The 16,814-nt window shown below is 45.1% G+C and overlaps 1 protein-coding gene across 4 annotated transcripts; it reads left to right on the forward strand.

Annotated features, from left to right (window-relative positions):
* The first annotated feature begins 881 nt into the window (after positions 1-881).
* On the forward strand, positions 882-16,684 carry gnptab (N-acetylglucosamine-1-phosphate transferase subunits alpha and beta). 4 transcript variants are annotated; one of them, XM_068586723.1, is made up of 22 exons: positions 1,071-1,169; positions 1,425-1,489; positions 1,787-1,872; positions 2,257-2,376; positions 2,804-2,854; positions 3,643-3,845; positions 4,323-4,384; positions 4,566-4,700; positions 8,609-8,770; positions 8,859-9,038; positions 9,205-9,375; positions 9,475-9,598; positions 9,690-9,905; positions 10,374-11,428; positions 11,518-11,717; positions 11,810-12,029; positions 12,117-12,230; positions 12,322-12,407; positions 12,504-12,602; positions 12,704-12,871; positions 13,462-13,552; positions 15,006-16,684. In XM_068586723.1, exons 4-22 carry the CDS (start codon positions 2,270-2,272, stop codon positions 15,075-15,077), a joined length of 3,516 nt encoding a protein of 1,171 aa, XP_068442824.1. In that variant the 5' UTR covers positions 1,071-1,169; positions 1,425-1,489; positions 1,787-1,872; positions 2,257-2,269; the 3' UTR covers positions 15,078-16,684. The 4 variants fall into 4 exon arrangements, with proteins under 4 accessions (XP_068442823.1, XP_068442824.1, XP_068442825.1 ...); XM_068586722.1 differs by lacking the exon at positions 1,425-1,489 and having other exon boundaries at positions 882-1,169; XM_068586724.1 differs by lacking the exons at positions 1,071-1,169; positions 1,425-1,489; positions 1,787-1,872; positions 2,257-2,376 and adding an exon at positions 2,980-3,027 and having other exon boundaries at positions 2,809-2,854.
* Positions 16,685-16,814: the final 130 nt, after the last annotated feature.

The raw sequence follows: 16,814 nt of genomic DNA on the forward strand, positions 1-16,814 counted from the left end.
AAGTAAAGTTTACTTATCCCAGACAGAGGTCACAAAGTGCTGTACAGGAGTCGATAAAACCAAACAAATAACACAGTGTTAGTTTCATTATCATCCTGCCCCACCACCACTTATCACATGATCAAAGTCCTGTATTTGGGTCATGTGAGGACACGACTGTTTTTCAGGAGTTTCTTGTTCTTTATGTTGATTATTGGGATGCACAAGGGTAGTTCTGATCGGCTGCTTTTCTGCTTTTCTGCTGACATAAAAGTGCTTTTGTTACAGAGCACAATTTGGTGCCCTTTTTCATCGCTGGAGATCTGTATCTATGAATTGAGATTAGAGCCCCTACAATAACAATAATGAGCGTTCAGCTATTAAATGAATCGGCAACTATTTTGATATTTGATTAATGAGTTATCTTCAATTGAAAAAAACGTCTTAAATGTGAATATTTCCTGGTTTCTTCTTGCCTGTATGACTAAACTGAATATTTTTCTCTTTTATAGACCAAACAACAACTCGATTAATACAATTAATCACTAGTTGCAGCCCTAATTGAGATGTTAATTGTAGATACTACCTACAATTAGCATTCAACCTCAGACAATAAACACTTCTTTTGACATTTTTATGATGGCATCTTTCCTCTGACAATCTAAAAGTAAAAGATTATAACTTTGAGCTTTTTTTTGATAAGAAATATTCAAGCTGAGCACGACTTTAAATCCATAATAATGTGACTAACAAGCCTGCAACTGTTGGCCCTGTTGGGGCGACGGGAATTGCTCCTTCCAACCACCAGGGGGCGATAGCGGGTTTGAAGCGACGACGAAGCCGCAGCAGCAACGGGGCGGCAGCAGCGTCACCACCACCGAAGAAGACTGAAATGTATGGGTTGTCATGTGTCACGCAGACTGACTGGCGGTCAGCTGACGAATCCCAGTCTCTTATGTTTACTTTCCTTTTTTTCCCACTCGCGTCAAACCTGCTTTTTTTGTTTGTTTTGTTCATTTGAGTGAATGCAGCGTTATGCTTCTTCTTCAAGGAGAACCATGGTAGTCGTCAACTCGGTGCTCAAGCTGTTACAGAGGCAGACGTACACCTGTCTGTCCCATCGATATGGGCTCTACATCTGCTTTGGGGGGATCGTCCTCATGATAGTTTCTGCCTTTCAGTTCGGAGAGGTGAGCTTCTTCTCAACTCATTAATGTTGTTGTATGAGCAAACGGTAGTTTTGCGGCAGTTGTGTCTTCGAATCCGTTGTGCCGAGTCGCCGTCGCACCAGATTCCACTCAAAAAAACGGGCAGTTTTTGTAAAACGGTCCAGCTCTTAAGTAAATCTACGTTTTTGATCTTTGACTCAGACATTTTCTGAATCTTTGAGGTTTTCTTAATATTTCGGCATTATAATGAATCGCTTGATTTGACTTATTTTAAAGGAAAAGCTCAAATTTCGTCAAGAATTGTTTCCCGTATGGCTCGCTGAGTAACAGCCCACCACGCTGTGAGTTAACCCTTTTTGTTGAGGAAGATTTGTAAATATCACGCGCATCAAGTTGAGATATTATCATTTGTTTTTGCTGTTTTAATTGAATATTTGTTAAACTGATGAGCTGTATCCTAGAGCGCCTCAAAATACTCGGTATGTCTTATTGTACAGGGTGTTCTTGTGCTAATAATGAGGGAGAAACTGCCAAGTTTTTGAGTGTGGTTTGGTGTGGCTCTATCTGTATGTGATATTTGGGATATTGCAACTTTAGCAACAGCTTGTGTCATCGTGTGCCCCCTCCTTTCCATACAGGTAGTGGTGGAGTGGAGTCGGGACCAGTATCACGTGCTGTTTGACTCCTACAGAGACAATGTGGGTGGGAAATCCTTCCAAAGCAGGTGAGTGGAAAACAGCATTTAATGCTGCGAATAAGAGATTCCTTGAACTCATCAAAGCAAAACAGATACATGAATTGCATTATTACACTTTACACTTAGAGTAACAAATGCAAACATATCTTGGGAGTAAAAATCCTATCATATTCACAGATATTAATGTAAAAAAAAAGAAGAAATATAGCCACTTTCTGCCAAAAAAATCCCCCTTCCTTCAAGTCACACAGGACATTGTGTACTCTTTCCCTTCATAAATCTGAAAGATTAGGCACGATATGTAACCATGCATGAACAAAAACGAATCCAGACTCGCCATGGGAGGGAAGCGGGGTCGCGGCTTTGCCGTCTCGGGATTGTCTTGAGTGATGCGAGCGTTTATTTTTGCAGGCTCTGTCTACCCATGCCTATTGATGTGGTGTACACATGGGTGAACGGCACAGACGTGGCTCTGCTGAAGGAGCTGAAGACGGTCAAAGAGCAACTGGAGGAGGAACAGAGAGCTCTGAGGTAGCTGTGACTCCACTGTCTATGCAAATGTATGTTGCAGTGACACTTAATACATCTGGTTGTAACCCATAAAATTTTATACATGCATGCATACATACATACATACATACATACATACAACCTTTTTTTCTGCAGAACTTCTTGCAGCCCCGCAGTATACTTTAATAAAGTGCAAACACACTCAAATTTCTAGCCAAATACAGTCAGAATCAGCATGCAAGTCGAGCTGTAGCATTATCATTTTCACTCTGATTGGCTTGTTGAGATATTGCCCCAGAGGAGAAATGAGAGAATCTCGGATCAAAGGTTAGAATAACTCTTGAGGAGAAAGTCTCTGTTTCATTTGGCTCAACACCGTGCTGGTCAGTGTTGCTACTGTAGGTTGTGTATGATTTTAATTATGAATTCACTGTTCTGTTGCACACAGGGAACGCCTGGGGAGAAATGCAAGTGAGACGACTGAAGTGCCAAAAGAGAGGTGAGCCTGAAGATATGTTCATTGGGTGTGAACCTGCACGACATCATTAACAATCTGCCACACTTCCTTATAACCTTATAATGTCAATTTAAATACAAAAACTTGTTTTATTATATGTTTTTCAGACTCATTGGCATTTCAAACTGCTAGGAATTGATTATTAAGACAGACGGGTGAGACCTTTGTGCTGAAACAGGAAGTTGGGGTAAACCACAAGCAGATTCAACTGAAGTGGGCTATCAGTTATTTGATGGAGGCGAAAGAGGCCCAGCTACCTTAATAATTAATTGTTTATGATTGATTGTTATATATTCTTTTCATGTAGTAAAAGAAATTGGATATGAATCAAAAAATCCATATAATTCTTAGTATCTCTTTTGTAAAACAAGTGTACGCAGTGGCTTGAACGACCTGTCTAACGAGGTGGAAGACTTGACTCGTCGATTTGAATCTGAAAGCTGAACCGCAATGAAGATTCAAGATGGAGATTCAATTTGTTCCACGCCCCCAAATGTTAAGTTGACAAAAGGGACTCCGTTTCTCTCGTCTTCCTCTCGTTCCGTCGAGATTAAAAAGCCCATCTGTGCGTTTACACAGCAGACGACAAAGAGGAACTCGACGAGACATTTCCACAAAGGAAGCTGTTTGCTGAACCTGTGAATTTGACTCATTTCACACACATGAATGTTTGAGTGTTTCTAAGTGTGTAAACCACAAAGTTAGAGGAGGTGGACCCTCTGGGTGAGTGCACAAGATGAAGATGCATGATTTCTTCTTCTTGTTTTCAGCGTTAAGCCAGAATGTCTGCTGTCCCACTGCATCATCGCGCCCATGCTGGCGCTGGACCCGGCTCTGCCAGCCAACATCACACTCCAAGAGCTGCCGTCGCTCTCTTCCTCCTTCTCCTCTGCCAAAGAGCTGCTGCTGATGAACAAAGCCTTCCACCCATCCACCACCGTCTCGGTGGTCGTCTTCCATTCGCAGGCCGAGGGTAACGGGGGGAAAAACAAATAAAAATCACACAAATAGAATTCAGTAACGCACATTTCCAGCAACAAAAACAGGGCAATATTTGACAGGAAAAGGACGCTCCCTACATGATTCATAGTGGGGAGTAATAACTGAGCCAAGCAGGCTGATTATCACTGAAATATGAACAGTTATTTACATTGCAAAAGATGATATTTGAAGTGTGATTAATGAGTAACCAGAACATGAGAGGCAAGAAATTTGTATTAGCAACAGCTGCAGCTTGAAAGATCAATACAGTAATGAAATGCAGTATTTCATTGCTAATGACTATTTACGTGCATGTATGTATGTCTGCATGTGTGTATGTCTGTGTGCATGTATGTATGTATGTATGTATGTATGTATGTATGTATGTATGTATGTGTCAAAGATTAAACTATATCTTTGCACTTGAAGGTTTAGTTTGACTGACAATTAATTCCTTTTTCTTTTACAGCTGATAAATCCTACACAGATATGTCGAGAGACCCGAAGTTCTCTGTGTCCAGATGTTATCTGGTGAGTTTATAACGGTTACATTAACTGTTAAATGCTTCGAACACATGTCCTCAGCATGTCCTCATATTATCATACATCATCATCTTTTCGACGGCAGAACGACGGACCAGTGTTGTTAAAGATCAAACAGTGTTTTTTATGGGAGAAAACTAAATGTACGTCTCTGCCTTGTCCTCTGCAGACGACGGACAAAGAGGCTCCGGGTCTGATCCGCATGCAGTCGCTGGCCTACCTGAGCGGCTTCCCGGCCTCCTTTAAGGAAACGGAGCAGCTGAGAGGCAAACTGCCGTCTGTCATCACCAATAAGATCCAACAGGTAAGACATTGTGTGTTATTAGTTATCATTAATATGTCTAATGTATGTTTACATACATGTTGTTTAATATCTGGCACATTAAAATAAGCTACTTGGTCCTAAAATACTGGCTCGGGACATAAAGTATAGTAAAATATTATGGAAAATAGCTGCTTATTTATATATTACACTGATTCTCTAGATATAAAATTCAAATAAGATTTTTGCAGGTAACTTTGTAATTTTGTATTTGTTAACATCTGATGGATTTGTTTTAATCTCACTTCTATTTTTGCAATAATTTGTATTGTATATTACATCTTCTGTCATCTGTTGATGAAATTTCCACAAATTTCAACCTACAATAAATGTTTCAAATCCGCTGCGGTGTTGACACCAGCTGATGGTAGAGTTTTGCATTTGATGTAGATACATTAGACACCTGGACTTTTAGATGTATTTAGTTTCTTGTTGAATTTGAGCATTATTTCTCTCAGCTCTTTTGGAAGTGGTGTCATTGTAAAAGGCAACTATGACATAACCAAGCTTCGCCACCAGATGTCGCTCTCACAGCGTCCTATCACAGAGCTGCAGGATGTCGCTTTCTACTGAAGCGTAATGTGTACTTGTGCACAAATTAAGGTCTTTTTATACTTCGCAGCAGCATCGTAATTGAAGAAAGGGCGAAACTCGGATGTCAAATCCTCCTCGGAGCGGAGGTTCTGCCAAATATGGCCTTTTTCTATTTTAAACACTTGCGTTGTGATCTGGATAAACGGCCTTTGTTTAGCTCGCCGGTTTGCGCATCTAATAATTTTCTTTAATCAGAAGTCTGCTTCGTATTTTGAGAGAGAGGAATGCCACTAACGAGGGAGGATTACTCCGAAAATACTCAAAGAAAAGAAAACAGTTCAGTCTGGAGCGGAGTGACCCCCGAGTCAACGGCTCGGCCCGTCTTCCAAGAATATACCACATGATGATGAGGATGAGGATGATGATGATGAAGATGAAGAGGTGACGGATTAGGTTAGGTAACATCGTTTATCTATTAAAAGTAAAACAAAGGTGATCCACAGCAGATTTACGGTGTTGTTAAGAAGAATGTTTAGCCCGTAAATTACTTAAAAACTTCCCACAACTGCATTTTAGAGGTGAAACAACTAGTGGATTAATCAGTTTGTGGATCAACTAACTCAATTTCAGTCATTTTTAACCAAAAATTCCTCAAATTTGCTCATTCCAACTTCTCAAAAGTGAATTTTTGCAAGTTTTCGTGGACTTCTAAGACGGGAAACTGAACATTTGGAGCTGCAGTGCGTCTTTTCACTAATTCTTATCTTAACTTGAACGTGGTTGTGTTAGAGTATCTAATTATAAAGTCCTTCAAATCAGTAAAGTTACTATAAATATAACACAATCCCGACAAAAGAGATTTCCAAAGAATGAAATGAAATAAAATTCGCCAGGAAACAAGCCATAAAAAACTAATGAATTACACTTAGCTGTTCATCTCAATTCCACATAGCAGTAAAGAACAGATTGCAGATTCTACCCATAATGCACTGCACACAACCCTGTCTGTAATAGTCACATTTGTACAAGTGCTTGTGAGTACAAACGGGTGAAGAAGAAGCTTCGGGGAATCAAACCCACTGCAACTTTTCTATGTGATGACACATGTAGGTTAACAGTGTTTTCACCCGCACACCATCACCGAACACATCCCATCTTTCCCTGCGTTTGTCTCCCCGTTCGTGGTCGCGCCTGCGAGCCTGCCGGGTCATGTGACACGTGATAATAGCTGGCGGCATTTGGGCTGTAACCTCAGCCGGCGGTGCGGGGGTTAACATTAGAACAACTGCTTGGAGTGGCGCGGCGCCAGCCGGCACGCCCGAAAGGTCACGAGGATTTTTTACGGGCCGCTCTTGGACACGCCCCCTCCACCCCCCACTTCGTCTTCCACTGGTTTCTTCCACTGGTTTTGTTGTTGTTTTTTGTTACTGGGACCACAAAGTCCATGTGTGTGAGTGTGTGTGTCTCCACACAACACACAGTTTGGGTTTCAAGGTGTTTCCTGGTGTCGCCGGGCCGATTCTGTGAAAGAGGGATGATGTGCATAGCGTGGATAGAGAGGTTCAGGCTGTGTGAGACGGACGCCTATTTATAGCCGGCGTTAGCCCGAGCGCTACGGTGATGAAAGCTGCCCCACAACCCCGATCATCTGCCCCCCGCGGTGTGTGTACAGTTTGTCTTAGCGGGTATCTGTTTGTGGGTTGTCGTTTATGGATTCAAAGGTTTTTATTTCTCACACGGTAGCCGCAGTCCAAGAGTTAGATCACGAGCTAATGGAAGAATGAGGAGAAGTGTAAAAGCTTTTAATATAAGTGTGTGTGAAGGGATGTGAAGTCAGTCAGAGGGCAAACGTTGTGCATGCTTTGAGGGCAGATAATACAATACGACTATGATGATGTGATGAAGCGCTGCTATTTTCATATAATCTGCAGGTTATTTTTAGCTGATTTATTATGTCAGCAACTAGTGAAGAATGCCAATTACAAGTTCCCAGAGCCCCCAAAAAATGATGCCTTGTTCCGCGAATACATATTTTTCTCTCAATCCAGCTGCTCCAACAGATCAATCGCCACGTTTACTGTTGTTTTTTTCTCACTAATTACATTTTCTGTTGCCGCTGCAGAGACACACAGCGGTCAGACTAACATTCACACAGGTTATGGATTCAAATTAAGGGAAATTGAACAAATAAGTATACAAAAATAATACTTTAAATGCTCTCACAGGCCTCATCTTGCAGTTTAGGACCCTTGGTTTGGACAATGAAATGTCAGATAATGATGAATCACAATGTCCCAGAGCCGAGTGTGAAGAATCCAAAACCCAAATAATAATAATAATAATAAAAGAAAAGAGGGCTGCAAATCCTCATTTGAGAAGCTGGAACAAGAAAACATTTTTATAGTCACACATTAATTCATCGTTTGAGGTGAAAAAAGGTTGATAATAAACCCAACTTGGTTAATAATTATGTGCCTTGTATTTATATATGTATACGTAATAGTTTACACGTGCTTGCAGGCGGGCGTGTGCCAGTTTTAGGCCTCCACAGGCCGCGTGTTAGAGCATTATCAGCACTATAAAGAGAGCTATAATAAAGACGGCAATGCGATCCGCGGCCCCGGCTGCTGCCGCTGGGTTTATAACACACAGCTGATCCTCCTCACCTCAAGACCAGCAGAGGGGGAACAAAAAGTCTGGTTGGAGTGAGACGCTTTGGTTCAGGGTTAGATGGAGGAGTGAGACGAGTCTTTTTCCTGGGAGGCGAGGAGGTGACACACACACACACACACACACACACACACACAGACACACACACACACAGACACACAGCCCTCCAATGCCTCACATAACTCTCCTGAGATCAGACGGCGAGCCAGCGCCATGGAGAAGATGACGTCACAGAATGTTCTGAACTCTCACCACAGACACACACACACACACACACACACACACACACACACACACACACACACACACACACACACACACACACACACACACACACACACACACACACACACACACACACACACACAAGCATCATAACTGTTTTGATTGGAGGGTCAACTCCCATGAATCTCCTCGTCCCCACGATGCCCTGATGAACCCGTCAGCAGCAACTGAGGCTGATCATGTGACTTTAAAACTGACACCTTCTTGTTGTGGATGTTTCCACAGTGCATGTGGAGATTTAAAAAGGAGCACTCTGCGTGATTATACAGGGAACTTTTTGTCAACTCTGAGAACTTGAATTGACGCTAAAATGTTGAGCAGGTAATATTTACCAGGGTCACCATCTTGGTTTAGCATGCTAACATTTGCTAATTATCTCTCGCTGTGTCTTCGTCCCTCAGTTCGAGCTGTACTCCGAGGCCAGCATCGCCCTGCTCCACCTCAACACCCCGCAGGACTTCACCGATCTGGCGCAGCAGGCCAAAAAGAATCTGACCCTGGATGGAAAAGAGTTGACCGTCAGCCCCGCCTACCTGTTCTGGGACCTCACCGCCATCTCACAGGTGCGACGGATTAACCTTCCCTTACCCCCCCTTTTCAAACCCGTTCACAGCGAGCAACAACGTCAAACTCATTCATTTTCCTCTCCAGTCCAAACAGGATGAAGATGTGTCCGCCAGCCGATTCGAGGACAACGAGGAGCTCCGCTATTCGCTGCGCTCTGTGGAGAGACACGCCCCCTGGGTCCGGCACATCTTCATCGTCACTAACGGGCAGATTCCCTCCTGGCTCAACCTGGACAACCCCAGAGTTACAGTCGTCCCCCATCAGGTAACGTTTAAACCTCAGGGATGTGTGGCCAGCTTATTTCTACTGACTCCCAACCCGATGTTGTGTCTTAAAGACAAAGTAGTAGTCACATGGGAGGCAACCTGACCGCCCACCAAGGTTAAATGATGCTTTTTGAGTGTGAATATGTTTTCTCTTTGACTTTTAGGATATCTTCCTGAACAGCAGCCACCTTCCCACTTTCAGCTCCCCTTCCATCGAGACCCACATCCACCGCATCCCGGGGCTGTCGCAGAAGTTCATTTACCTCAACGACGATGTGATGTTTGGCAAAGACGTCTGGCCGGACGACTTCTACAGCCACTCCAAAGGACAGAAGGTGTGAAAAAAGCTGCACATCAAAGTGCGTTGATGTCGTGATGCTGGTTTAATACAAGCCACTTTTGACTTGAGATGTTTTTTCCTCACTCGCCTGCAGGTGTACCTCACCTGGCCGGTCCCCAACTGTGCTGAGGGCTGCCCGGGATCTTGGATCAAAGATGGCTACTGTGACAAAGCGTGCAACAACTCCGCCTGCGACTGGGACGGAGGAGACTGCCTCGGTAAAGAGGCCGCCTCCATCCTCTGCAAATATATGCAGTTTTTTTTAGGGTTTATTTCACGGCTAATATGTTGTTTCTTCTCTCTTGACAGGCGCAGCAGGAAACAGCCGGTTTGTGGCCGGGGTCGGCGGCGGCGGGGCCGGCGGAGGTGGCGGACAGGTGTGGCAGTTTGCGGGCGGTTTGGGAGGTCTCGGGGGGGTGTCGTACTGTAATCAAGGCTGTGCCAACTCCTGGCTGGCGGACAAGTTCTGTGACCAGGCCTGCAACGTTCTCTCCTGTGGGTTTGATGTGGGAGACTGTGGCCAAGGTGAGTTCAATGAAGATATTTTCAAGCCACGGCTGCTTTTATAATGATATCAAAAATGTATAATGAAGGAAAGTGTAAGTAACTCAATGTGTGCTTTAGTTAGAAACTGTTTGCCAATCAATTGTGTTGTTTTTTGTTGCATGTTTTGGTCTGCCGTAAGCAAAATGTATTTGGTTTCATGTTTTGTAAGGGGCTTTTATTTTGAAGGCAAAAACTACGGTTACATTGGAAGTCGGAGTGCACCGTTTTACGGCTAAAATTGAATTCATAACGGTCACTTCTTAATCTTAAAGAAGCGGTTTAGCACTCCCCTGAAGAGGAACAAGTTCTTACGTTAGTTTTTAGTAATGAAGTTAGTTTTTGTAAGAAATAAAATACATTTAAAAAATCATCAGTTTAAGTCCAAGCCCATCTGTCAGAGGAGTACGCTGCAGACAGATGTTTAACATGTGTGCATTTCTGTTGTAGAGCACTTTGGCGAGCTGCGTCGTGTGACCCTCGTGAGGAACCAGAGCCTGTACACCCTCCCGGTCGGTGAAACCAGGCCGTATTTCAGCTTCGACAGACTGGCCCGCAGGATCTCGGACGCCCACGTGGGCGACAACGCGGCGCTTCGGCACACCTCCGTCGCCAACAAGTGGAAGACCATTCACCTGCTCCTTCACCCGGGCCACAACGCTACCCAGATCCATTACAATATCACTTTCCAGAGACAGGACGACACAGAGTTCATCATGTGCTTCAGCGTGGCCGTCGACACCCGCGAGTTGCCTGCGGCTAACGCGTCCCAGGCTGCGGGGAAAGACGGCGGCGACAGCGACCATGACCCGAAGCCGACCCCAACTCCAGAGCCGCCGGTGCCGTTCTCGGATGTTCCCGAGGACAAACGCGGTCCTAAGATCCAGAGGAGGCCGCCCGGCGAGCTCCTGGTTGTCGTAGAAGTGCCTTCGCTGAATGCGTCACTTCTACCGGCCGCCGTGCAAAGTGAGCTGCAAAAGCTGGATGAGAAGCTTCTGATCAATGACATCACTATGAAGGGTTATAACCTCACAAAGGCTGAACTGCTGAAACCTTACACGGCGCTGGCGCAAAAGCAGCGGGACGTCGATCCACAACCGGCGAGCGAGGGTGCAGGAAAGGTCCAGGGGAGGCCCTATAAAGACTTGGAGGGGGAGCAGCTGGAAGGAAAACCACCTGCGGGAAATATTATTCAGAAGAATGTGAACTCAAAAGAGGAAATGTCCAGGAAAGACGTCGCCGTCCCTCATTTTATTCCCGTCCCTGCTGATGAGGAGCACGGGAAAGAAGCTCCCAAACGTTACGATCTGACTGCTGCGATGGAAAAGCCCTTGACTTCCAAACTACTAGAGAGCATTTCTAAAACCAAGAGTGTGGAGACTCGGGCGGAGCCAGAAGACGCTGCGGGAGGAGCTCCTCTCGGGAGGAGACTTCAACACTTTGTCTCCTCGGACCGAGGCTTCCTGCCGTGGGAGAGGAGGAAATACTTCCACAAACTGCTCGAGGTGAGTAGGGCCCGCCTGCTTCCACGTTTCCACTCCAGTGTTTAGATTCCTTTTAAATTTGTTAATCTCCTTTTGTGTCGGCGCCGCAGGAAGAGGAGCGCCTGCGGAGAGAATTGTCGTACGAGGCCGACGGCGACGCCACGGGTCGCAGGCTGCAGGACACGTTTGCCGACTCGCTGCGCTACGTCAACAAGCTGCTCAACGGACAGTTCGGCTTCACGTCCCGCAAGGTCCCCGCGCACATGCCTCACATGATCGACCGGCTCATCATGCAGGAGCTGCAGGACACGTGAGTGCGCCGCTGATTTCTTTTGTCCCTGATAGTCCTGATGAGGCGACGTCTTGAACTGCTCCACGCCTTTTCTCTTCTTTTTTTTTCAGATTCCCCGAGGGGTTTGACAAGACGTCGGGCCATCGCGTCCGCCACTCCGAGGACATGCAGTTTGCCTTCTCCTACTTCTACTTCCTGATGAGCGCTCAGGAGCGCCTCAACGTGTCCGAGGTGTTCGACGAGATCGACACGGACCACTCGGGCGTCTTGTCCGACCGGGAGATTCGAACCCTGGCCACGAGGATCCACGAGCTGCCGCTCAGCCTCCAGGTCCGTCCCCCCGGCTTTGACAGATCATCAGATAATGGATTACCACGTTTCTTCTGGTTTTCAAAGTGTGCGCTATTTCTTTTCTAGGACTTGACGGGCTTGGAGCAGATGTTGATAAACTGCTCCAAGGCTCTCCCGACTAACCTGACCCAGCTCCACCTGGTGAACCCGACACAGGAGGCCTACTATGACCCCAGCATGGTGAGCCACACTTGAAGTAAAGGGCTTTGAAATAAAAGAAAACCTCTTAATTAAATCACTTGACACGTCGCAAATGCCGTCCTATCCACAGCCTCCCGTCACCAAAGGCCTCGTCCTCTACTGCAAGCCCATCACAGAACGCATCCAGAAAGCCTTCAGGGACCAGAATAAGTACAAGTGAGAGCTTTAAAGTGCCATTGTTCGGTTTTGAAAATGATATTCTCCCTGCCAAGCTTTACTGTCGCTGCTGCTAACATGCGCTCCGTTGGACAGGTTCGAGATCATGGGGGAGGAGGAGATAGCTTTCAAGATGGTGCGGACAAACGTTTCCCATGTGGTTGGCCAGCTGGATGACATTAGGAAGAATCCCAGGTGTGAAAGACTCTTCCTCTTCCTTAGGATTTGTTCATATTCCACATGTGATACAACCAAAGTGTACTGACGGTCTGTATTTTCACTGATCCCCCCAACAGGAAGTTTGTCTGCCTGAACGACAACATCGACCACAGCCATAAGGACGCTGCCACCGTGAAAGCGGTGCTGAGAGACTTCTACGAGTCCATGTTCCCGCTGCCGTCCCAGTTTGAGCTGCCAAGAGAGTACCGCAACAGATTCCTGCACATGGACGAGCTCCAGGAGTGGTAGGACGCAAAGTTTAGATATCATTTTGATATCTGGACATTTTTTATCAAGCTCTTTCTTTTTTTTTCACAATCGGCCTGGGACAAGACTTTGTGGCTGTCATCACGTGGAACGGAGCGTCGCCAGGTTGAAGCGCTGGGAATCCTTCAGGGGGCTTTTGGAAAGGTTTTTTTTTATCGCTCCTGTACCCGGGGGCAGCTTCAGCGGGAGAATGCCAGACTCTCACAGAGGCTTTAAAATTAGCCCAAGCCGCCTCAGATCAGTCGCTAGCTGTAAGATACTTGCGAGATCATTACACCGCTGAGCCTCCCGTCTCGTCCCCCGTCGCCCCCCCTCCCTCCTCCTGTCTTTGAATTAGTAAAGTAACAGCCAGATGGCGTCAGGTGATGTCACCCTGTCACCCTGTTGCCCTGCTGCCCTCTGCATATTGTGTGCTTCCTTCTTGTTACATCACAGCATGTGGCCTCCTCCCTCCAGTGAGACGGGCAAAATGTGGATTCTGCATCTGCACCAAGTGCCGTTTTGACGCTTTTGTTCTACTTAAAACTAACTGATTGTGTGTTTTTCTGTTGTGTTTTTTTTTTTGCAGGCGAGTGTATCGGGACAAGCTGAAGTTCTGGACGCACTGCGTCCTCATAACGCTCGTCATCTTCACCATCATGTCCTTCTTTGCCGAGCAGGTCAGTCGGTGTCCACTCGGACCACCCAGGCTGTTGTATTTACGCATTCGGGTGAAAAGAAACCCGGACATTCTGTGACACACTTCTCCGCTTTCCATGATTCACACTCGAGCTATGACTTCAGGCCTTTCGCCGCCGAAGTGCCACTCCGAGGTTCGGCCGTCTCGTGTGTCGCGATAGCATGAGCCGCTGAGCCAGAGCCCGGACTTTAGAGGAATGAAAGACGCCCGGCAGGTCTTTGTGCACTTGGAACCGACTGCACATGATGCGCTTCAGACTGCCAGACGAGTGGGATTTATACATCCGAATGAACACTTCAGAAAGTAAAATCATGATAGTGTGCTCCGACAACTTCCCTTTCAAATTCCTCTAATTTGGTACTTGAGAGAGATTAAAACTAATGCCAGGAAATGTTCAACAAATACTCCTCGGCCAGGGTCAGACATTGTTTGGAGGCGCTTCCCTAATCCAAAAGGTTTCCAGTTTCTCCTCTCCTAAAGAAAGGTTAATAGTTGGCGTGACCGTAGGAGAATCCGGTGTTCTCAGAGAGGAATGTGTCCGTGTCTCCGTCACCACACGCAGACTTTTGATGTCTTTCTGGCACCACATGAGCCTGGCTGTCCTTTAAGTCAGCTTTGTGCAGTTTGGATTAGAGAGATCAAAAGTGTCTTTCATCCACAGGAGACGGGGATTTTACTCTGCTGCCTCACTTCCAAGATCGTCTTTGCTTTCTTGAGTTACATAAGGTCAAAGGGGAATTTGGTGTCAAAGTCCTTTTTAAATAACTCCATCTCATTACCTCTTATATCTGTCTGTTAAGGATGTAACCACGGTTAGCTTAGCATGAAGACTGGAAACAAAGGGTAAACTGCTGGCCCGGCTTCGTCTGCAGGAAACTAAATCCATCTCCGGCAACTTTTTAAAGATCATTACGTTTGGTTATGAGCTGGTGCTGCACAGTATTCTGTGTCCAGATCCTTTCTTGGCTCCGGCAGTTGCCGAGCAAACAACCGAGCCCCCAGTTACGAGCTACTGGTTTTCCATCAAAGAATAGTCTCGTTCGTAACATTAATACGGGAAAAAACATTTTTTGTTGTTGTTTTTTTAACAAATTTTTGTTTATTGATGAGCTAGTGGCCGTATTGTGTTCCCCTAACAGAGACAAGCTTGCGTTTTCAATTATTTACATTATACTAAGCTAAGCTAACCGGATGCTGGCTGTAGATTCATATTCAACAAACGTACATAAGGCATTAACCCCCTAACTAACCTAAACTCTCTGCCAGTGAGCAAATACGCTAAGGGGGAGTACTTTGTGATAGAGGTGGGTAGGGATGTTTACATTTGCAGCTCTCCTCCTCTTGCTGACAGCCAACACAAAGCTTTTGTTGTTGTCTTCCCTTAGTTGCATCTTTCTAACGATGCCATATCCTCTCCTTCTCCCTCCCTGCAGCTGATTCTGCTGAAGCGAAAGCTGTTCCCCAGACGCAGAGTGAAGCAGGACAGCAACCCTGAGCGGGTGTGAAGAAAAAAACACAACCCCCCCTGAAGACTTCCCTCTCCTCTTCTTTCTGCACTTCCAATGACGTCCACCCTCTCGCTATCCTGCTCTTAAGAGAGGATTTCGCCCCCGGGGTACCGGGCAGAAACGGGAACCTCGAGTCCTCCGTGCTTGTGTTGCATCAGCACGTACAGCGGACGGACTCGTGTGAGATCATGATGAAGCTTTTTTTTTTAACAAGATAATAGACAGGGCTGGCCGGTGAAAGGATTGCCAGCCAGAAAGAAGAAGAAGAAGCAGCCTGTGATGATTATTTCCCTCCACTGGGGGCGTCTGAGGCTTTTGTACAACACACTCACATTTATAAATCCACAAACACTCCCTCCACACTGCTCCACCCTCCTCGTGTCTTGCTCTCACTATGTTTTCAATTAATTTGCTGCTAAGGTCTGAAACATTTGACAGCAGCTATTCAGGATTTATTGTGTGTGTGTGCAGCAAGCAAGTGTTACCAAACAATCCTCAAACTATTGTTTAAATCTCAAACAATTGGCAGATGAATCGACCTGCAACTATTTTGATCATCGGTTAATTGTTTAAGTCACTTTTCCGAGAACAAACTCCAAACATTTGCTGTTATCAGCTCCTTTAATCTGAATATTTCCTCTGTTTTATATCACTGTTAGTTCCTTATCTTTGGGTTTTTGGACTGCGGGTGAAACGAGAAATATTTTTACAGGAAATACAGGAAACGTGGGGAATGACATGCAACGAACGGTCCAAATGGAACCGGGGAATCGGTGCTCAGGCCTCTGGTAACTGGTTGGCCTTTATAATGATGAGTATTATTATTAGTTGTATTTGTAGACAAAAAGATTAATTGCAAAATTGGTCAGTAGATAAAAAATAATCTACCAGTTCAGCCCTGATTGTGTTTATTTTAAGGAAGTGAAGGTAACGGTACATAAAGAATGAATCAAAAAAATACATAAGTGTTGGTTGTTGTCTGTCTTTCAAAACATGGAAACTTGAAGTGCCTTCATTGTCCATTCCTGCTTGTTTGAAAATTTGTTTAGCTCCTGTTTTTTGTGTGTTTTTTTTTTTTTTAAATAAATGTGTCTTCTAAATGTTGGACACGTCACCCATATCTAGTGAGTTACAATGAGGATGAATGGGGTTTAGGTTAATGTGGTACAAATTTAATTGTTTGGTGGAGCTACATGTAATACTACAGCTTTCATGGCGTCCTGTATGTGTGTCTCTGTGGGACTCAACAGGCTCGCTACTGTCTGAAATTCAGACTCCCTCAGCATGATCTGTAACTTATTTTGATTGTATTAATGTACATTGACAGTGAACCCGACAACTGACAAACATGTAAACAAAGCCTCAGGCGATGCCCATCAACAGCGCCAACCTTTTCCTCCGAATGTCAGTTTTACAAAGTTCTTTAATAATGATGACAAAAGGAGGAAGCGACTCCTAGGTGTTTTGTTTTTTGTTTGTTTTTTAGCATTTTAACGCTGCCATAAAAGTGTTGATGTACTTTATGAAGCAAGCAGGCGACGCAAAGTCTCATATCTGAAATCTCTGATTGCATCAGTTCAATGGCTCTTCTGACTAAAATAAAATGTGGCTTGGTTCAGTCATCTTGGTGTTTTTGTTATGTGTAAATGTAGCATAGCACACCTTATTGTGCAATTTAATTAAGGTATTATTAGGACTTCACACTCAATTACATTGCAGAGGGAAGTATCTTGT

The sequence above is a fragment of the Clinocottus analis genome, unplaced genomic scaffold, assembly GCF_023055335.1.
Source record: "Clinocottus analis isolate CAN_PGR_092001 unplaced genomic scaffold, fCliAna1.0.p SCAF_20, whole genome shotgun sequence".
NCBI lineage: Eukaryota > Metazoa > Chordata > Actinopteri > Perciformes > Cottidae > Clinocottus > Clinocottus analis.